General features: G+C 40.6%; 1 protein-coding gene and 1 long non-coding RNA gene across 6 annotated transcripts in view; one reads left to right on the top strand and one right to left on the bottom strand.

The window, feature by feature from the left end:
- Positions 1 to 1,466: 1,466 nt before the first annotated feature.
- Positions 1,467 to 3,217, bottom strand: LOC134631289 (uncharacterized). Its single transcript, XR_010094384.1, has 3 exons — positions 3,127 to 3,217; positions 2,814 to 2,987; positions 1,467 to 2,244 (listed from the first exon to the last, which is right to left on the bottom strand). It is a non-coding gene; the product is annotated as an uncharacterized LOC134631289 (long non-coding RNA).
- tjp1b (tight junction protein 1b) overlaps positions 2,298 to 22,877 on the top strand; it is a 71,167-nt gene continuing 50,587 nt past the window's right edge. For 2 of the 5 annotated variants that reach the window (XM_063479477.1, XM_063479476.1), the window contains exons 1-3: positions 2,300 to 3,003; positions 3,539 to 3,650; positions 22,159 to 22,300. In XM_063479477.1, coding sequence (XP_063335547.1) covers positions 2,565 to 3,003; positions 3,539 to 3,650; positions 22,159 to 22,300 — 693 coding nt within the window. In that variant the 5' untranslated portion in view covers positions 2,300 to 2,564. Of the gene's footprint in view, positions 3,004 to 3,538; positions 3,651 to 11,340; positions 11,840 to 22,158; positions 22,301 to 22,877 lie in introns of those variants that run through there. The other 3 variants (XM_063479481.1, XM_063479478.1, XM_063479480.1) reach the window with 3 other exon arrangements.

Here is a 22,877-nt window from a genome sequence, read left to right as displayed (position 1 = left end):
ACGACATATATAGTTTGTTTGTGTATGACAAAAATAAAGTGACAACAAATGAGACAGGAACGACTTTATCCACCACAGGAATGCTCTTAAGAGACATGATAAATCAGTCAAATCAAAGTGATTCAGTATGCGATAAATGCACCTGACACTAAACTTTGACCTGCATCAAAATACAGGTCATGTTTAAACTCAGCAGCCACTCTGTGAACCACACCCATTCAGCTACTCATTAACTCAAATATCGACTCAACCAGATGACCCACTGTAGCTCACACTGAGCATCAAAATAGGGAAGAAAGGTCATTTAAGTGACTTTGAATGTGGCAGGGTTGCAATACACCAAACTGGACAATAGAAGATTGCAAAAACGTTGTCTAGTCTAATGAGCATCAATAAATGTTATGAAGAATTCAGGCAGTTCTGGAGGAAAATGAGTATTCAACCTGGTAATAGCAAGGAGTACCTAATATAGAATGACAGCAAGGTGTGGTTCTCTGGCTTAGCTGTAAGTTTAGGGTGCTGCAAAGAATGGTATACCTGGCTTGCATCTGCTACTTAACCTCTCTCCCATTATAGTAGATGCAGGGCCGGAGCAGAGTGCTCTAAGTGCAAAGCACAGTAGGTGGCTGTGCAGTTAGACAGAGGAAGAGAAAGACTCAGCGTTCCACAGACAGGCGACACCGTGGAGCAAACATGTCCTCCTGTGCTTAATACAAGGGAAAAACTGCGTGTACAACTGGCCTTATGCCTCTCTGTTGTTACTGATAACAAACCACAGGCTATTGCTACAGTGGCTGAGTGAGTGTGAATGATTTGTAAAACTCAGAACACAAAACTACTACACCACTGCAGGAAGTCCCAGTCAAATCATATCAAGTGGGTAAATAACAAAAAATAAATCTTTCACTACATTTCCTTCAGTCGAGGCAGTTAAATGAACTGTTTAAAGTACAGTTTAAATGAACATTTGTGACTGAAATGTGGGTGTGTTAGCATATACTTTTCTTTTCCTGCTGGAAAAACTTGAAATATTTCTTGGTTAATTTTAGCCCTTTAAAGACTAACAATACAGAAATTATAATGTACATAATATATCAGCAAATCCTAATTTCCACTAACCACAGCTCTGTCTTCCCTGGTGCAATCTGAGGCCATGACCAAGTCCCATCTACTCAAGACAATTAGTGATGAGACATGTTAAAGTGCTATGCACAAACTCATAGAATACTCTTTTTTTTTCTAACTTCCAGTAGAGATACAGTTTAACAGAGCAGCCATTCAGTTACACTGTAATTATTTTATGAGCTTTTTCGATAAGAATAAAGAAAAAAACAAAGTCTTTACCAAATGGGTTTTTTTTTTTTAAATCACTAAGGCTTAAATTTAAAAAAAAGTTTCTAAGTTCTCTTGGTGTATGTTCAGATATAAGCCATGCCTGCTTAGGCTAATGATAACGGTAACTGACGTAAAAATGATTATTTAGCCTGCAGCAATTCGCAACATAGAAGAAAAACTCATTTTCTATTCCACCCCGATGTGAGTAACGATCTGAGCCTGACCACTGTAAAAATGATCTCTGCCACAGCCCCTGTTTTGTATCATCTTTTGTAACAAGCTGTTTCTGTATTCATACTTCTCAAATATGGTGATGTATTACTTTTGGAGCGGTTCAGTTTTTGGTCCTGGTGAATATTTAATGAAAGCCTATTATGGCCACATGTGCAGGAGTCACTGATCAAATAGCACCCTCTTCTGGTAAAGACGTTTATTTATTTATTTTTACAGCACTTTGATAAAATCCACTTCAAGGTCATATTGGTTTGTGCTGCATTAGTCTTTTCTTTTTAATAGATTTTCATTGAAATACATTAAGCTCCCCTTGAAACACCCTTTTCCTCCTTATATGTTAATGCTTCTCCTTAAGCAGGAGTAACGCTGGATGTAATGGGTCAGTGCCCGTGACGAAATGTTCTAATCTTGTTTTAATCAGGTGTCACATTCTCACAGTAATATCCAGGAAGGTGAGTTGTTAGGAGAGTTGCTGAGCTGCGGGTTGCGAGTTCCTCCCATCGTACTCAGCCTAACAGTATGTCTCATTCACTTTACACAGGTTTCCTCGATGGGTAGAGGATTTGACTCTCGCACTCCTTGTTTTGTAAGTCCCTGGTGATTTCGAGGCCAGTCAGCACAACCCAAAATAACTGTGGAGCCTTCTGACATGGTTGTTCTAAATTATCTTCGGGGCTGTAACAGAACAGAAAAACTAGTTAGACACATTTTTAATTAAATGGGCCATACGGGTATGAAACGAAGACTTCAGTGAATGTTTGATCTTCCAACAAGACAGGAAAATAACGCAAAATATGTTGAGGATGTCTAAGCACTGGTGAGCAATGTGCATTGGTGTACTTAAGAGTCTGTTAATCTTCTTAGTGTCGCTAAGTACCCGGCTAGAAATCAGCTACTGTCCAGATTGTCTCTTCCTGCCCCAGATAAACGACTCAGACAACAACAAAGGGAGGCTTGAAGAAATATGTGGCATGGTCTCTTCACTGGCATGAAATATGCACCTCCCCTCCTTTGGGAACTATTTTGACAGAGCTGTGGAAGACGTTTTGGTGGGTTTCCTCAACTCGAAGATGTTTGGCAGTGGCACCAAGAGGTGGTTCGTGAAGAGGCAAAGAAGACAGCAGCAGCAGAGGTCTGGCAGGAAGCCATGTGCCAGGAAGAAGCAGAGATGGGCAGCTAAGATTCTCCAGCAGCACAGAGAAAAGATCCTGAGCGAGCTGGATGTCAACAGTGTACTTCCTTACCTGGTGTATGACAAGGTTTTCTCACTGGGAGAGTACAAGGAAATACTGGGACAGGAGTCCGACAAGAAGCGAACCGAGATATTCCTGGACCACCTGTCCTCGAAGGGGCCTGCTGCATTCGGCTCATTCTGCTCTGTTTTGGAGGAAGTTTATCCTCACCTGCTAACCTGCTTTCTGTTGGATGGAGAAGGTACAAACATTAATTAGCCTCTAATTACATCATTAAGCAGCAAAGCACAAAAACAAGAGGTCATAGAGGGTCTTTCTAATAAAAATGTTTCAGCTCATTAATCTGTGGCAGCTTTGCACTTACGTGTTCAAAAGTTTTAATTATGTACACATATAAAAAGTTGAAAAAATACAAAGGAAATTAAACTACTTTGCAGTAATCCAGCACAACAGACTAAGAGCAAGCAAAAATAGCTTCTTAAATCTGGGTGGCTGAGGGGATTACTGAGCCGCCAGCGTTCCTAACTAGCCTCTGACAACATATGGCATCAACGTGGGTGCAAATGCAGGGCCTTGTCTGTGCCGCACTACTCCAGGTTAATGTGTTTTTACATAAAACACACTCTCACAAAGGGAAGTGAGTGTCTTCCTTACACGTGGCAATTTCCCACAATTACCAGCTCATGAATTCTCCTGCTTGCTCACCCGGTCAGAGAGAAAGAGGTGTAAATCAGCCAAGTTGTAAAAAGGGCTAAAATATTAATCTGCTCCTACAGATGGTGTCTCAGGACGGGGCAAGAAAGGGGGCGTCACTGCGCCCCCGAACACTCCAGGAGAGCAACCTCTGTGCCCGCCTCCCATGTACACCGACCCCATATTTGACTCCAGGTGAGAATTGCTTTACATACCCTATCAATGATGTCATGTTGAGTTTTATTTCTGCTGAATCACACGATGCTCTACGAGAAGATAAAATCATCCTTCCATGTTTTAAACATTCAGATCGATGACAAATTAACAGCTGTGACTAAAAGAGTGAAGAAACAATGCAAAATGCAGAAGATCTTTTTCAGTTGTGATACAAAGTTTATATCCGCTCATTATGGGCATGAATGTTTGAATAGTTTTAGCCTTTTAAAGATTTCTTTGCGCGTTTCTTTTTCCACGGCTGGGATGATTTTAGAGCACCCATCTTTCATGTGATTAAAAAATAAGAATTGGGTGCACAACTTTGAATTTAGTTCAAAGAGGGTCAATATCATACATAAAGGCTCAAATATTTACATACACCCTTGCCAAAATAGGGTAAGTGTCCTCTAGCAAGTTGGAACTTTACTAGACCCTTGGTAGCCATCAACGAGGCATAATTATTGTTGGATATTTGACAACTCATCTGGGCAGAATTGGTCAAGTTCATTTGAGTTGGTTGGTTTACCCACACGTTCCACAAATTTTCAATAGACTTGAAGTCGGGTTTTGGTAAGGGTGCCAGTTTGGTCTTCTTCAGACCTTGGTAAAGGTCCAAATGACTTGTACTTACATAAATGATTCTTAACTGATGATCTTTGAATCTGCAGTGGTTTAGAAATGACTCCAAGAGACCTTAAACAGTTCAGAGAAATCATTAAAAGCCCCAAATTAACATGAAATTAATGTCCATGATGAGTGAATGTAAACTTGTGAACTGCATATGGCATGAAGTGTAATAGAATTTTATTCACCTCAGTTCAGTGAGTAACTGGATTTCATCTTCGAAATGCTAGATAGTGCTCTAATACTTATTTTTAAAAAATCAAAAACACCAAATGAGTTAATATTGTTAGGAATAATCTAAGCAATGCAGCACTGAAACAGTCACAGCACCGCTAAAAATAAAACTGCAGAAAAGAGGCACATAAAATGACCTCTGGTGAGTTTGTTGATTTTTTTTTGTAAGTAAGAGAGCGAGCCTGGTAGACAAAGTCCTGCGAAGGCGTTTTTTGTCACAGAGTGTGTCAGCCCTTCTGAATGCGTCATGACTGAGTGACGGTGTCTTTCTGGATGTGTGTGTGTGTGGACCTCTGGAGACCTCCATTGGCCCAGCTTGCACGGTGGCGGGGGTTGGGCAGAAAATATTTCATAGTGTGTATATGAGTGTCATGTGTGTGTATGAGAGGTAGCATGGATGGGTGGTTGGGGGGCGTTTGTGATGCTTCAAGTGAAGGGACAGGCAAGCTGATATGCTCCCTGGGCCGTTCCTTTTTAATGTATGACAGCTAAGTCAGCATGGGGACAGCCATCCTAGTGGTTTGGCCCTGGGCGCTGACACACACGCACAGACACACACATACACACACAGACAGGCTGACAGAAACAAACCAACACACTAAACAGCATAACAGCACAGAGAATGGTCACAGAGCCTCCACAGGAGATGCAGTACGCTAACAAGCCAATGTAAGTCCTCTTAAAATTTCATTTCAGGGTTTGATGCTTTGTTTGTGCGTTCACCTGAGACCGTTCAGTGTAGCCGTATACATGAAGACGCTCCTTGGAAACTGACGTCTCTGACATGCATCTGCAGGTTTTGTGAATGGCTTGTTTTCAGTGCACTTGTCTTTGTTAATGCGAGTGTCACTACAGTTGGCGAATCAAGCGTCGGGCAGTGCTGTCTGCATGTATATCAGGATAAAAAAGCGTAATCTTTTGTTTGTTCACTTTTAGAAGAAGTAGGACAGAAACTGCCTCAAGTGATGGATGCTTGGCTTCAAAAATTGTGCGCCAGCATGTGTCCCTGTGTGACAGCGTGAAGCACGACTGCTTGCCTGCCTTGTTATAAATGTGAAGGCAACCTGGGAATGTCTTCCTCTTGTTTGAACTATGTGAAGTCATGTGAGTTTTTTCCCCTTTTATTCTCTGAACACTTTCTCTGATCCACAGCAGAGGAGCAGATTGATTGTCAGCTGTGTGGGTTCAAAGAGGCACTGTGTTTATTAGTTTGGCTTTTTGTTGCCTCTGGTCAGTATCCTGCTGACTGAGAGTGAACACGCAGCATTTAATCACATCTCCAGGCTTCTGCCTTAAAGGGCGCTGAGAACCTGTGTGTACCCACAGGGAAGGTGCAGGGAATGATGTGAAGCTTGCTGAATCCAGTTTAAAGGCCGCTGGTTGCCAGATTGTTTACAATATGCAGCTATTCTTGGTTTTAAAATCAACACTCAAGACCTCTTGAGCACTCATCTGAGTGTGAATGTGCAAAGGCTTCTTAGCCTGTACTGAAGTGAAAATTCAAAGGCATGTAAGCCATGATTGCACAGATATATTTAATGAGTAACTGGCTATTTTCAAAACCTGCACATGTTCCGTTCCCCTATGGAAAATGAAGTGATTACCCAGGATGCGTTGGCTGTGTGGCCTTATATCTATATGTGAGCCAGCAGCCATGATGTAAGGCACCATGCTTTCATCCATAAGTGGAGAAAATGAGATGCTGGCGGGTTGAAGAAGAGGTGGAGGAGGAGAGGAGAGATTAGCTGGAGCTGTGAGGTTATGCTTCTCCGTGCTGATGACTCACCTCACGGTACACAGAGAGAAAGCACTGCGACAGCGCTGAGGTGTGACTGTGTGTGTGTGTGCGTGCGTGTGTGAGTGCTTCATTACTCTAGGTCTTCTTGGTGCAGTGCATTCATGTGAAGAGGACTTTCTCTGTGAACTCCTCTTTGTTTGGTGCACGAGTAATAAATCACAGTGTTACAGCGGTAGTGGTTCTCGGGGCTTTCGTCCAGATTTGGCTCCTCTGGGAGCAGCTTCCGAGTCCTACAAACCAGCTTTGATTCTGCTGTGCAGAAAGAAGTGGACAAGCAAATGGAAGGACACAAGAAAGAAGGGCAGCCCCGTGTGTCCTATTTACTTGCTTGGAAAAAAAAAGAAAGAAAGATGAGGACTTTAGTGTGTTAATTGTGCACACGTGTACCTGTGTGTGTCTGTGTGAGCACGCTGGTTTTGGCGTGCGTGAGTGTGTGAGTGCGCGGTGCACAATAAGAGATGTCAGCAGTGGGTTCTCATGTGAGAAGGGTAATGATGGGGATGGCTCCTCAGTGGAGATGCAGAGGAGGGGAATGCCAGTGTGCAATCAAAGTGCTGCAGTGGAGTGTGCATGGAAATGCAGTGGGCTTCAGACTGCAGCACAGCCACTGACCCACTGTTGTGTTAGTGCTTCCCCACTGACACACTACCACTGGTTTCCATACACACTCCCTGCAGTGTGTATGTGTGCATGTGAAAACAAAAGACAGAGAGAGAGAGAGAGAGAGAGAGAGAGAGAGAGAGAGAGAAAGAGAAGCTTCGGTAATGTCTCTGTGTGTGTCCTCAGCAGTTTTACTATCATTTAATGGCTGCCGTGTCTTACATGACTGATAATGATGATGTGCAGAGTCTGATTAATCAGGGGAGTTATCTGAGTGGCATCCTAGTCAATGGGAGGTGACACGGGCTTTGCTGGTAGGTTTGCTGGAGTGCAACTCTGCACTGATGATTCCATTATCGATGTATTAGCTGACTGTTGACAGGATTCAAGATGCTAAGAACAGGAAGCAGAGATATGACCGCCAGCCTGCAACCAGGATTTCATGTAGGCATTTTTTTACATAAGAAACTGAATTATCTAATAAAGTCTACAGGAAGGTACCTCTAATGATCTATCCATAGGTTTTTTTTTCTGCATATCCAAGGCTTAGGGTCACATCTGGGCTGAAGTCTATCCCAAGGTGTCATAGGGGAAGAGGTGGGGTACACCTTGGATAATTTAACTATCTATCACAGCCAATCCACATCTACATTGACACCAATCACCAAGTAAACTAATGTCTTTGGACGCTAGTTTAATTGGTTCACAGGCTCACAAACTCCACACAGAAAGGCCCTGCCAGCTGCACTAACCACCACACCACCGTGCTGCCCTGCCACTAATTTAGTCGATGTACTTTCAAAACAAACCAAAATCCTACACCGTTGCTCTCACCTCATATCCTCACTGTCATGAGTTAAAAATGAAAGCTACACTAACATTACTACACATTAGATCATTTTATGTCTATCTTAATGTCATTACTGGGCAATTCTGTGCATCTTTAAGAAACTTTACTTAGTGATTTCTACACAAATGAATGAAGTAAATGAGATCTATGATATGCATCCAAAGATTAATCAAACTGAAATATACTGACTTTACAAATACTGGAATCTAAAAATATCTGAAATATGAGACCAGTAGATGAAAACCTAGTGTTTATATAGTTATAGCAATATGTATTATTTGATATCTTACTTTATAGTCTGTCTGCCCCAGAAACCTGTGTAGGAGCCAAGCTCGTTTCAAAGCTTTGCAGGTGCATTTAATGTCTATGCATATAAATCACTATTTGTTTTATTTTTGTTTTGAAACTGAATCATATTTACTTTATGCACACTGAAGCCTTTTCATCAGCAGGTACTGGATGAATGAATTTATGGACATATGAGCACTGGGTGAATTTAGGTTCCTTTAAAGCCCCGAAGGCTTTTCTGCTTCCAGTCACCCAGAAGTAACTAGCTGGCAACCACCAAAAGGGCTGTTTTACATTTCAGAATACGCCTGATGTTCATTCTCAGCATATCAGCTCTAGTTATTTCTAAAACATCATATCCTATATGAACATTTACTCTAGAAGCTCACTGTACCTTTACACACGCAGTGTCACCCTGCGTTTGCCAGTGAGAGTTTAACACTGTCAGTTGGGTAGATTAGGATACTTTCACGGATAGAGCACACGACATCACGGGTGCAAACATTTTTAGCAGCGTCGGCCACAGAGGGATTTGCTCCCCTGACACTGGCAGCTTTAGTGTCATGCTCTGTCTGTTTAGCTGTATGGTGGAAATCATTTGGATGACGAAACCGTTGCCAAACTTGATTTTCATTTTGATTTTTTAAAATATAAATTAAATCATTAGCTAATGCCTTCAGCTCACAACAGTTAAATGATCGATTCAGTCAGTTGTAGGACTGCATTGCTCGCAGCAGACGTATGTAGTATAAAACCTCCCCAGTTTCCATTTATCTTTTGTTTATGTCTGAGCTGGTGAGGGTGAGAGGTGCAGTTCAGAAACTCAGGTGTCCTCTAAGACTTCAAAGTCTAGACTAATCGACTTACTCTGAAGCTTACAACGGCACCTCTGTGTCAGTCTATTGACTGGGAAATAACCCACGCCAGCGTCTGTTTGTTGCTAATGACAGGTGGTGTGGGCACTGAGGCAGAGCTACTACGACCACACTTCACTCCCAATCAGCAATCACGAACACAATGAAAAAGGCAGAAAAAAGCATTAAAATATTGCTTTTACATTAGATAACTGATATTAGATATTTTTTATTATAAATGCTACCTCATGAACTGCAATCAATGGTTTAGTTCAAATACCATATTTGCCTTTTTAGTTATTGGGGCTTAAAAATAAAACAATTTAAAAGAAAATGTTTCTTATGCACTCTTGTAAAACAGAAACTAGACGAGACATAAATCTCTTTGAATGGCTGATGGCTGGTTGTGATGTGAATATGTATAAGGCAGTTAAAAAATAATGTGGTTGTAACAGGTATGAGCTCACAGAATTCATAACCCAGTGATAGAAATATAAGGGAGAGTAATAATTCCCTGGAAAGAAGTTCAATAAAATAAATACGAGGGGTGTCTCCAGTGAAAAAGTCCAATAAAATTAGGTCATACTGTGTTTGATACTCTAGTGAATATTCATTGTTCACATGCTTTATGTGCGGATGGGGTTAAGCAGACACACAGAACTGATGAATTTGTTGTAATTTCAGACTTTCTCATTCATCTAACTCTGCACTGGTTGTTATGAGCAACTTTGACAGCTACAAATCATTTCACTGAGCATTCAAACTGTGTGAGGTTTAAAAGACAAGTGTAAACTGTGAACACATTCCACTTATATTCACCCTGGGTTAGGGTTAGCTCATACTGTCATTGCGTGTCTTTCAAAGTGCAGCCTCTCTCTGCTCAGTTAGCCTGCATGCATTGCCCTCTGGGTGCTTAATTTCTTCTTTCTACATCCCAGACAATGAAAACTTTACAGGAGACTCACAATTAAGTATGATTCTCATTGGTGTCTCTGTGGTATGTGCAAGCCTTGTGAAAAACTCTCAAGTTAAATTACTCACCAGTCGTATCCTGTTACTGTCTACTAATCTATGTCATACATAAATATGAGCACAAAGCCAAAAAAATGCACAGTAACATAAGTAATCCGTTAACTTCCAAAGGATAACAGAAAGTAAGAGTAATCACCAAGGACCATCCAAATCTCCAAGTTACTGGTTACATTCACTGGACATTCAGAACTGAGTGAGAACTTTCTTTTTCTTTTCTTTTTTTTTTTAACTCAATATTATATGCTAAAGGGCATAAAATGATATTAAAACATACATTATGACCCTCATTACCAGATAGAATATAAGGATTTTTTTAATGATCACCAAGCTATATACTGTTTAAGTCTAAGCACATACAGGCTTATGGGTTGAAAATACTTGGGGTCAGTCAGACCTAAAGCATGATAAAAATATGGCATTTCTGTCTGAGTGCTCTCACCGGTCTTTTTCCCCCTGTGAGGGGTGGCTGAGGCTCAGGAGGTAGACCAGATTGTCCAATAAGTGGAAGACTGCTGATTTTTCCCATCCACATGCAGAAAACTCCTCGGGCGGGACACAGAGTCCCAAGTTGCATCACCATTGGTGTGTGACAGTGCGGCCGTATAGACAATCTGCTGCATTAATCAGCCTCAGTTTTTTCATCTCTTTAGTACAATAGAAGCTTATCTGTATGTCACATGTTTCCTATATGTCATAATTTATTCAGTAAGATGGGGATTATACTTGGTTGTGGAATCGGATACTGGCAGCTGCAGACAACATGGATCAGCAGTCATTCCCGTCATTCCTTTTTTTTGTACGACTGCCTGAAGGGTCCAATCTGGACCCTTATAGATGGATAAACACCTGTTTACACCTGTTTATTTGCATATATATATATATATATATATTGCATTTTAATATAAGATTATATATATATATATATATATATATATATATATATATATATATATATATATATATATATAATCTTATATTAAAATGCAATAAAACTGGTGGAGATATGCCTACTTATCCAGCACACCAGGACCCTTTTGAAAAAAACAAAACGGAATTTAGCCATCATTCATCTATCAGGAGAGGCAGGGTGCTCAGGGAGCTCTGAATTCCTAGTTACGCCCCTGTAAGTCATTACCGCTTCCCGGAAGTATTACGTAACAAAGGTAGTCGACTTTAAAAAGAAGAACCAACCTTTAAAAAGTAATTAAAGGCAAACTTTCGACTTCCTAAATGGATGCTACAAGCGAGCATCTCTAAATGAATCGGTCCCTTGAACCCCCCCCCCCCTCCTCTCCTCTCCCTCCTCCCCTGCCTCCCAGTCGCTCCCCTCTGACTACACTGTACACACACTCTCTCCCCTACCTCACACACACGGACGCCTGGACGCTGCAGCGTTTTTAAGAGAGTGTTTCCAACCCTGGACAGGAAGGAGGAGGCAGGAGGAAGGAGATAATGTCCAAATCCTGACCGTAGTCATTAAAAAGAATTTTTAAAAAAACACACTTAAAAAAACCACAGTTCGGATGGATCGGCGGTGTGTTTGCCAGAGCTAAAAAACAAAGGAAAAAAAAACACGGTCAGAGTGTCATTGCAGACATGGGTCGCAGCGGTACGGCACCTTTCTCTCAGCTCCTCGGGGAGTGTTTTCACTGTCAGTCCTTCAGCGCTGGAAATGGCGTTGTGATGCTGAGCACGGAAGACGCAGCGGAGGCGGATGCCAGGGACTAAAGAAATATATGATCACCTGTGCTTTTCTTTGGGTTGGATTTTTAGTAGCGGTGGACAGTACCATGGTGAATTACCAGAAATACATTACTGTTATGCAGCTGGCTCTGGGGGTGACCGCCTCCAACAAAGAACATTGTCTTCCACCCAGGAAGCGTATGTGGTGAGTATCAGTCTCGGTGCGGATGATGGTGATGATGGTGATGATGATGATGTGATGCAGGTTGAGGAGAGAAGGAAAAGGGGGGACTGCGATGAGCCGAGCCGTCGCCTCCCACATCTCGTCAAACGGATGAGCGGGTTATACGGAGCCAAAATGCGCCCGGCTCACTCTCCGAAATGACATAATATTCCTGTCAGCCACTGCAGCCGGTCTGCACCATGTTGCAATCGTTACAAACCCACTGTGGTCGATACACGGTGGGGCAAAGCAACTACTCCGCATGCTGGGAGTTTGCGTGCGTGCGTGACAGTGCACGCGTGCGCGTTTGGAGACAAGTGGCTCTTTTAGCCTTGTCCTTCCCATGCATTAGTTTGTAAAGTTGAATGCGTAGGATGATGTCATAGCTCCATCGTGTTTTTTTTCTTTTTACCCCCCTCATCCTAACTTCATGTGCTTTAATGTACTGTATGGCCTCCACTGCACAGCTGTTGTCACTGGAAATGTCATCATCAAGCTAATCATGTGGTAAACATCACCCCCTCCTCCCCGACCTCACTCCTGTTCCCAATGCTGTGTTGTAACTAGTTAATAAAATGTAAAGCATGAAACATGTTTCGCGCCTGTTTTTTTTTTTTTTTAAATGTCCTGTCCTGCAGCCAGGCCTCTGTACATCTCTCATTAAACATTTTTATCTCCATAATCTGCTCTCAGCATGTCTTTGTGTCTTGTCTACCCACCTATTCAGTGTCCCCATTACTCTGTGTGCCTGAGCGCTACAGTAGATTGCAGTGACCACCTCTCTTTCTTTCTCCTCCTCATGCGGCCTTGTTCATTTGTTTACTCCAAGGCAGCCTTCCTTTTATTCCCCTTTTTTCCTGACTGTAAGTAAGATTGCTCGTGGAGGGGGCTCCAACGTGTGTGAGACAGTATCCCTAATTACAGCTGGATTACCATCCTGTTTGAAAGCAAAGATGGTTAATTAGGAGTCAATAGACTCAATGGCACTCTGATAGGGTCTAACACAAATTCAAAATGTATCGCACAGTGTGGCACAGGCTGGCGTGGCTCCAGTGTGTGTGAGAGAGGCTTAACTGTTATCATCACCTGTTTTGAGCCAACCTAAACCATTTCCGTGACTGAGAGAAGAACAAAACACAGCCAGAATTTAACAGCACCTCAAAATACCTCTAAGTTAAATTACTTTATGTTATGATAACAGTAAGTTAGCAGTCATTGTTTTGTTTTTTTTGTTTTTTTTTACTAATAAGATGTCCCTACACTCTTTTGTTGTGCCTTAATTCAAATATTTACTGCTGACACCATCCTTTATAAACAATAAAGAGGAGTCAAATTAGCCTCAGCAGGGGTCAGGAGCTTATCACATGCAGCTTTTTATCTCTGGGTTTCTTTCAGCTAATCATATTCCTTAGTCATCGTCTTATTAGCCTAATTGCCCCCCATAGGAGAAGATAAGGGATTTATTTCACTGAGACTGAGGATTCATTTCATGTTTCTCCTCGTATTGTTGTTTTCATACTTACGCCTCTGTATTTAGGGAGATTTTGGAAGAAGCTGCTTATTGTCTCCTCTAAAGCAGTGCACTGACAAAAGAGGCTAAAGTGGTTGTGTAACTCTCAAAGTGATATCTGACTTTGTTAAAGTGAATATTTTTTTTACAGATAAATCCCAGAAATTGAAAGATGAAGTGAAGTCGCTGCAGAGATAACCAGTGTTTGGTTTCTAAACTTTCTTCCACTGTTTGTCACTGAGTGCACCACAACAATCACTTTAACACTCATACTTTTGGTTACACTTCACAGATTTTTTGAATCATGTTAAAGAGGTTTAAAATCTTTAATATCGGGGGGTCTTTTTTGTGTGGTCTTTTAAATTTGCTTGAAATTGATGTTCTTTTACGAATGTCTGCATTTTGTCCGTGTCACATTACAGTGCAGCGCTATTCAAATTTCATCCAACATGAACTGATCTTTGACAAAAAGTGTTTTAGTCACTGTAGCAAGTCTTAAACATATTCTAGATTTTATTGGTGCTGTGGTGTTCACTAATCTGCCAAATCATATGAAAACAAAATCATACAAATCATATGGAAAGAAAAAGGTTTGCAAGGAGGTGGGAAGATATATATCAAGAGATTAAAAAAACTCTTCAAAGTGCATTTTCACATGAATGTATAATAACTTTAGGGAAAAATCAGTCAAAGCACTGTAGCGATGAGACATCAGCAGCTACAGTTAATATTATATTATAATTTTATCACGTAAAAAGCATGGTGCCATTTAAAAAGTCAAAGAAACACACATTCAGTCCAATTCAGTTTTATTTATATAGCACCAAATCACAACAACAGTTGCCTCGAGGCATTTTATATTGTGAGGTAAAGACGTTAAAATAATACAGAGAAAACCCCAGCAATCAGATGACCCCCATTAACACTTCGCACTTGGCGACAGTGGGAAGGAAAAACTCCCTTTTTAACAGGAAGAAACCTCAGGGATAACCAGGCTCAGGGAGGGACAGCAATCTGTAGTTGGGCGTGATGGGAGGGACACAGGACAAAAGACACATCAGATCAAAATCCCTGTATAGGAATTTCTTTTATTTCTGTATTATTCACATTATTTTATTGTATAATGCCTTGGTGCCACTGGATTTTAACATGTCTCACACTCATGCAGTTAGACAGAGGGTGGGGGTCTGGTAAGGACGTTGGGGGAAGCAGACAACTCCACAGGAAGAATCTTTTGTCTCTTCGATGACTCTGGGAGGTAGCAAGGGAGTGTGAACCTTAAGGTGTGAAACAGCTGTGTACTGCCTTTTGTTCTTGAAGAAGGTATTTAACTGAGAGCCATGCTAGGCTCAGGGAGAGACTCTGCTGACCGTCTGCTCCACGATCATGCAGGCTCTCCACCAAGCTTGGTTTTCTGTTCTTTGTTTGTGATTAAAGAATGTTAGCTACCGCTCACCGCTTGTCTGCAGGCTTTATTTAATGGAAAGCCTCCACAACATCCCCATGCATCAACCTTATCTCTCTTATTGTGTTTAATATGACCTGGCAGCACAGCGGTGCAGTGGTTAGCACTGCTGCTCCACACCAAGAAGGTCCAGGGTTTGAATCCACCAGCTGTCTGCAGTCTCTCTGCACGGAGCTCGCATGTTCTTCCAAAACACTCTGGCTTCCTCCCACTGTCCAATGACTGTTAGGTTAGGTTAACTGGTGATTCTAAATTGGATGTAAATGTGAAAGCAAGCGTGAATGGTTGTGCAATTCTGTGTGTTAGCCCTGCACCAGATTGGCGACTTCTTGCCCGATGGCAGCTGGAAAACCCTTCAATTTCATAAGTAGTAGTAGTAGTAATACTAGTTGTTCAACACATGCATTAATAGCAGTGATACTACTGAACTGCATTCCTCATGGCCCAAGATGTCATTTGTCATTCATATAAGAGTAAATAGTTATTCCACTACTTTCTCCTACTTCATAAGGTTTATAGTACAAAACCAAAGTGGAAAAATACACAAGGAGTGTGTACAGATGCTTTTCTATGTCACCTTAAGCGCCTGGTCAAACCAGCGTGCTGCAGTGTCCTCATTTGATTGGTCTGGATTAGAAACATAGCCTATAGTGAGTTTGTCAAGTAAATATGAACACACAGAGAAATGACTGTAGACTGAATTGTCTTACTGTCTTGGGAATTTTAAACCCTAACAATGCAAGTGAAAAAACATTATTGTTGAAATTATTATAAACATTTTTATTGTAATTTGTATGCTTAAACAAAACATAGCACTGTTATGTGGAGAACTGGCTCTCAGCTTCTCTCTGCAAGGGAGAAAGTCGTCCTGATGTTTTAATCTTTTAACAGTTTCGTCCGACCAAACTGCAAGAAAACTGTGTGGTTAAAGCTGAAGATATAATGTGTGGACTCACTGCTTTTCTCTTAGATAAATCTGTAAATGTTGTTGAAGTTGAACAAATTTCTGTGAGATATTTATGATTCGTTTTTACATCTTACAAGAAACAATTCATTTAAATGTGAATACACACAGTGGAAATGAAGAGGAATTAGTTAATTCCTTAAATAAAACGATTGTGCCGCCAGCTCTGTATGTCTCTCTGCTACGGATTTGAAAAGTTCTTCCATTCACAAATGTAATTTTTGTGCAGATGTACGACAGGATGTGACACCAGTTTAAATGGAGGGGGGGAAAAAGGCATTTGCATTTGTATGAAGAAGCAGCTTGCTGTATCGTTCAAGTATCCTGCTTCGAGCTCTTTTCATAATTGCAGCGTTAATTCTGTCCCATTTCTGGTCAAATGGTCAGAACTGCTTTCTGTTCCGCTGCTGATCTCACAGCATGTGGCAGTGAGATTACACACCGCCCTGCCTGAACACTTACACCATCCGCCGACCAGCGACCGTGTGTTCCGTGTAAGAGGAGGCACGGCTTTGCTTGCCTTTAATAAAGACTGAATAGCGGCAGCATCTATCTAAATTAGGATTAGACTTTGCAAACAGATGTTCCTCTTGCCTGGAGTCTTTAAAAAAATTTGTACTTGCACACAGCCAAAGATTAGCATTAACCTGACTTAATGAACTTTACACTCTGTTGCAAGCCTGTAGGGATAATACAACAAGTCTACTGTGTTTATGTAATGCTTCATCTTATTTATACCTGTGCCTTTTCTCCAAATAACACACCAAAAGCAGGAAGATACTGGGATAAAAGTGATGAGAGATGCCTAATTTAACAGAATCTTTATTTGGATTGGCCAACTATAAGTATTTCTCTTGAAGTGTGTGTCTCTTTATGTGCATTGGTGTGTGTGTGTGTGTGTGTGGCAGACGATGGTCAGGATTGCTCTCCTTGTTAAGTGTTATATTAGCGCTGGCCAAGATGGGAGGAATGGAGCAAAACATTGCCTATTGACCTGCTGATTAAGCACTAGCCATTATTGCTTGAACTAATAGTACCTGATGGCTCCTCCAGGCAGACTGAGAGAAAGAGGGAGGGGGAACCAGGCACGGCAGAAAGTCCTGCAACTGATTAATGTGTGTATTTGTGTCTGCGTGTGCGTGCGTATGTGTGTGTTCTCCGTCCTTTCTTTGTAATAGCATCAGGCATCTGCTTGACCTTATCTGTGCACTACATTATTATACTCCATTGTGGTCATCGGGCCATCTGGGGTCTTGGCATTGATCTTATTCTATTATCTTCTGAAGTGGATTTTCTTTGTTGTAAGAAACTACAAATGGGGCAAGACTCCAATACTCCCATTATACCAGGGCCAAGATGACCCATACTGTTTTGTTAACTTGCCATGCATCAAGCTCTTGAACTGTTTGTTAAACAAAGCAGCAAAGAAATGATTATGGATACCTTTTAGGCTATTAATGGTAAAAAAAAATCCTGCATTCGCAGCATCTATGCAGCTATCTGACATCAGCAGAAAATACACTAAAGTAATAATAGCTGACAAAATGTCCTTTCAGTAACATATGTAGTCTCTCGGAACATTTGCCCCTTTGCTTTCTTGCTGCCCATTAGCTGAGAACATTGATAGCACTTTCATGTCTCTTCTCTTAATATGCAGCCTGCAGCAGCTGCTGCAAAGATTACCTTAGCTGGGTTTTTCCTGGCTTGCAATGGGTCTTTGGGGGGTTTCTGCTTGCATAAAAATGATCGGTCCACTTAATTCTGTATAACTACAATAAAAGTAATGAGTCTGCTTTACCTTACCTGATAGAAGTATGAGCACGCTCCCTTTAAGAAAGAAAGCATACAACACTTGAGAAAATAGTACCAAATTACAAAAAAACCTCAATTAAAATTGCTTTCTGTTTATTATACAGTGATTTTTCTTTAACTCTGGCTAAAACTATATCCAATTTATCAAGACTATTTTAACTACCTATTAAGGCTACAGCAGGAAAATGTGTGGCAATATACTGTAAAAAACACTGATCTCTATCCATCTGAGTGACTTGAGCTACAGGCATTAAATATTTATTAATACCAATACTACTGTGTTCAACAGAAGGATGGCATAGCCCACAGAAACGCTAGCATTCTGCTAATGCACGCTGATAAAGGATTTCCGACAGGGTGTACTCGCTTGATGGGACCAGTTTTGAAATGTTAGCCACAACAGATGTCAGGAAAATTGTTATTTTCAATCACAATATAAATATGAATAATAAACAGCTGCTGTTGGATGCGTGATGTCAAAACTGTGGTGCTGTGATTTAGGCCTACAATCTCTTGAATGATTTAAAATGTCATTGTCTTGACCCCCCTCTGTTACATAGATAAAGACTTTATTTAATCCCACACTGGGGAAATTCACTTGTTACAGCAGCACAAGGGTCAAAAAGAAAAAGTGAATTAGAGATATATTAGAAAAAAAATAAAATAAAATAAATAAGAAAATATAGTGTACGAAAAACCCCTGATAAAAATACAGATTCAGTTAAATACAGCAGCAATTTGTACTGTGTATAAATGGTTGCTATATATTGTAAAATATGCTAAAGACAGCTCATATTTTTGTATGTATAGAAAGAGCAGTGGGAATGATAGTATATACATGTATTTTTTTTTTTCAATTTATTATTAGGTTATTATTATTAGGAATTCATGATGTCAAATGTTTTTATAGAAAAACTGATTAAAAATTGATTTAAACCTGAAATAGTCAGGACTATCTCAGGAACACCCGCTTTGAACCTCAGGTTCACAAAGTGAAGGTTCCTCACTACCATAAATTATTTGCCATTGTGACAGCAAACAATTTCTCTATGCAGGAAAATAAAATCTTGGTTAGCATAAACCCTGGATAGCAACACACCGTAACAAAACCAGTTCATCGGAACTTCTAAAGCACATTACGTCTCATTTGAAGCATGAAATGGAAAAGATGTGATTTCATGGAGCCAGCAAGGCCTGCTGCTCATGTTCCAGGAATTTACAGCAAGTTATAATAACTTCAAGAACAGCTTTCTTTTCTTTTCTTGTACATATGAAACAGACAAGATATAACATCTTAATTAGTGATGCTAGGTTTTTGATGCTTAATACTTTTCTCTCTGCTTGCAGTAAGCAAGGCCAAGCTACACTTCTCCTAGCTGTTTCATATAAAATAGGGCCAACTATGATATTTTTATTTGCAAACTCTAACTACAGTAGAGTAGATAAAGTAGCTTATTTGTCTTGTACTGGGTCTTGATGGATTCCCCTCAGTTCATCCGCAGTCTAATACAATATATTTTGCTTTAAGCCAACTTTCTTCTGACTAACAGTACCTCATAAATGCAATGTTTGAACAGTAGGTGGGAGGGGCTTCTGAGTGTCTTATTAAGGCTTTCTGTGCTCCTTGACATCATGAAAATCCAAAACCTGAAAAAAAAAACCCTTTCCATCTGTAGTACATTCACATCCACAACATAACAGCATATGATAGGGAAAAAAGGGAAAGAATTACATGAACAGATATGAACTGACTGAATTGGTCTTTATATTTTTCAAAGAAGCAAAATAACATTGGGCCACAGGGCCTTACAGCAAGAAGGTCCTGTGTTCGAGTCCACCATCTGGCTGTGCCTCTGTGGCCTTGCATATTTCTGTGGATTATTGGGTTCCTCTCATATTCAAAAGACTTATATTGAAGTTAGGCTAATTGGTCTCTGGGCAGGGTATACGCTGCCTCTTGGCCTATGGCAGCTGGGATAAGCTCCAGCTTCCCTGCACAACCCTGAATTGGATAAAGTGGATAGATGATGGGAAAATAACATTATAATGGCGCACAACTGGTTAAATTATTTAAGTATGGGGTTTTAAGTAACACTGGCTACCAGGTAACCTGTAGGATTTCTCCTTAAGCGAATGGTTTATGCCTTTAATAGTGAGGTTCACATTAGGTAGTAGCCTTTCTCTTAAGGAGAAAGGATGAAAAGATCAGATAATATTTCCCAAATGTCAAACTATTCCTTTAAAGTTTCAAATCTGTGACTATGTGTCTTTAAATTATAAAGAGTTCTTTTGACTTTCAATCACTTTGGCAATATTTCTGGGCTGCCAAACGCCATCCATCCATCCATGTAGTTTAAACTGTGCCCATAAATGTCACAAGTGAAAGGGAGAGGCTATTATTGAAGCTCACAGTGTTATACATTGTCTCAGCTCACAAGTGAAACATTACACCTGCATATTTGTTAGAGAATAAGAAATAATTCACTGCACATTATATCTGAGTCGGCACAGTTGCTGGCACTATTTTACTCCTTGCCTTTGTGGCTTGAAGTGTTTTGGCTGAAATCCATTTCAGAATCAACATCCAAGAAATGAGGCTCTGAATGCGCAAGGCTGCACCAGGGCTGTGATACAATCCAAGCAGCTTTTCTCATTAGTCATGTTTGCTGTATTGTTTATGAGAACAACCTGAGGTCGGCAGTAATTGACCACACGTACTGTTGAATGGTTCACAGTAGCGTTTCCAGCCAGTAAGCCCCTTAGTATGCTTCAGGCAATAACTGAATGAATGCAGGTAGAAAGTGGTTGGTGATGTTCTCTTCCCTCCCATTTTTGTCCGTGCCTTTCTCCCGTAACGTCTCTGCTGAGCCTCCAAACCTCGGGAGCTCCTTGGGCTTGCTGTTGAGCTTGCTAATGGATATCTGTTTTCTCTGAGCTGCACTGTGTAGAGGGGATTTTACCTCATTGAATATTGTGTTATCTAAATCCTCATTAGGAGTGACTCAGAGAAGAGAAGAGGCAGTAACAATAGCGCCAATTTGAGCTACACTATGCTTTATGAGCTTTTTATATTCATGAGAAACTTTTTCTACAGTGAATTAATTCAGTACGGACAAAATTATGTAGCAACATCCACTGCTGATTTTTAAAAAGTTCTAAAGAGTAAACCAGTCATGTATGGATTGCCCTAGTATATCTTTTTGACTTTTTTAACATTTTCATTGTATTTTAAACAGAAGAGAGAAACAGCGCATGTGACAACAATGATCACAGCACCTTTGAAACTGCTTTGATATAGAAATACATTACTGAAAGGCATAAATATACAAATTTGAGACATTTAAAAGACATTTAAAACTTTTTTTTGTCGTTAAGAAACATCAGTCATATTTTTGAACTCTTGCTAAAAAATATAAATGAAGTCACAAATTAACGTTTGAGCTAGTTTATGAACTGAACCACTGATACAAGGTGGGATGAATCCATGCTTTCATGTTATTTATGCCAAATTCTGCCCCTACCATCTGCATGTCACAGAGAAAATCAAGACTCATCTGACCAGGCAACATTTTTCCAGCCTTCCATTGTCTGCTTTTGGTGAGCCCACGTCATTGTAGCCTCAGTTTCCTGTTCTTGGCCTGACAGAGGTGGCATCTGATGTGGTCTTCTGCTGCTTTAACCCATCTGCTTCAAGGTTTGACATGTTGGGAATTCAGAGATGCTCTTCTTCATACCTTGGTTGTAACAAGTGGTTATTTGAGTTAATAGTGGCTTCCTGTGAGCTTAAAGCTCCCCTCTGAACCCTTTGACAACAAGACATTTTCGCCCTGAGAACTTCCATTCACTGGATATTTAAACATTAGTAATTTGTTACAAACCACTAATCAATAATGTTTATTTTTTAAGGCTTGTATGTATAATCTATAAGCACAACTATTGTGCCCTATTAGAAAGTTCAGCTAAAGTAACATACAGTAAGGCTTAAAGGAGGTAGATGTGACTGCTTTATTCACCCCCCCCATTGGGTCTGATTAATTTTTTAGTGATTATAGTGATTTACACAGCAATTAAGAAACAAACATAGGAAACAAAAGGAAGGAGAGGCAGAGGGTTTTAATGCGGTCAGCAGGGTTCCAGCGGCGCTGCTTAAGTATGTCATTTGCGACGGGTACAACATTTCATGAGAGTATTGGTGACAGGTCAGCCCAGTGTGCCTCCTCCCCACATCTCCCCACAACCCAGCTGTAGTTTGGCTGCCATGGCCTGTGGAGCAGCATGGGCCTTCTGTGTTCGAAGCTGCGGTGCTTCCCTACAGTGTCTCTGTAAAATTAAATCCAATTATAGATTTCTTTAAATGCCATTTTATCCTGTAGGGGGGCTGTGGCATTTTGAAAGGCAGAAGCATCACTAAAGCCTGCTTCCTCATCTTCTTTAGTCTCACTCGTGGCACTTTCTCCTGCTGTATTAAAAATATGCATGAGCTTATTTGCCCTGATGTGGTGTTGTTATTTTCCTCCCTACTCCTCCTGCTCCCTCTCTGCTCACCTCAGGATACACCCCAGTCCTACCGCGGGCTCCGCCACAGCAGCCTCCTCCGTGAGCACCAGTCAGGGCAAGCCATCACTCCGCCGCATCAAGGGCCGCATTCATAGGAGCAAGAGCTTGGACAGCATTGACCTCCTTGATTCTAATGTAAGTAAATGCACTGGATGCCAAAGTGATGATTTTTTATCATAAATACACATTTCCAACAAGCCAGAAAAAACAGAAACACAGAAAAATTGCTGTGTAAACCTCCAAAACATTTTCCAATAACATGCCAACTAAAGAAAGAAGTTATTTAAATCTCTAAACATTTGCCCCTGTAAGGCAGGCCAATCAGGACCTCTTTGTCCCTGGTAAAGACACACGACCTGTAAAATTCACATCAGTTCTGTGGTTCTCCAACATTCCCACATACAAAGCTTGACAATAACAGAAATAAATAGTGACATTAGATCATTTCAAAGCAGCAAGAAGAAAGGTAATAATAGAAAAAGAGAAATCCTTCAGCTGTGATTTGTATTCCATGAATATCAAATAGCTGATTTATAACTGGATTACAGGAGCTTTACAATACAACCCTTTAATTAAAGTTTAATATTTCTTATATTCTTGGGTGCTGATGAGAGTTAGATTAGCGGAAACTACACTGTACACTGACAGCCGACTATAATATTCTTGAAATTGTTCAAGATGGGATGAGTAAGCAGTGTATTTGTCATCATAC

Source organism: Pelmatolapia mariae, linkage group LG7, assembly GCF_036321145.2.
Source record: "Pelmatolapia mariae isolate MD_Pm_ZW linkage group LG7, Pm_UMD_F_2, whole genome shotgun sequence".
In the NCBI taxonomy this organism is placed as follows: Eukaryota; Metazoa; Chordata; class Actinopteri; order Cichliformes; family Cichlidae; genus Pelmatolapia; species Pelmatolapia mariae.
The sequence above is the reverse complement of the archived record's forward strand: the minus strand, read 5'-3'. Positions and strand labels throughout refer to the sequence as shown.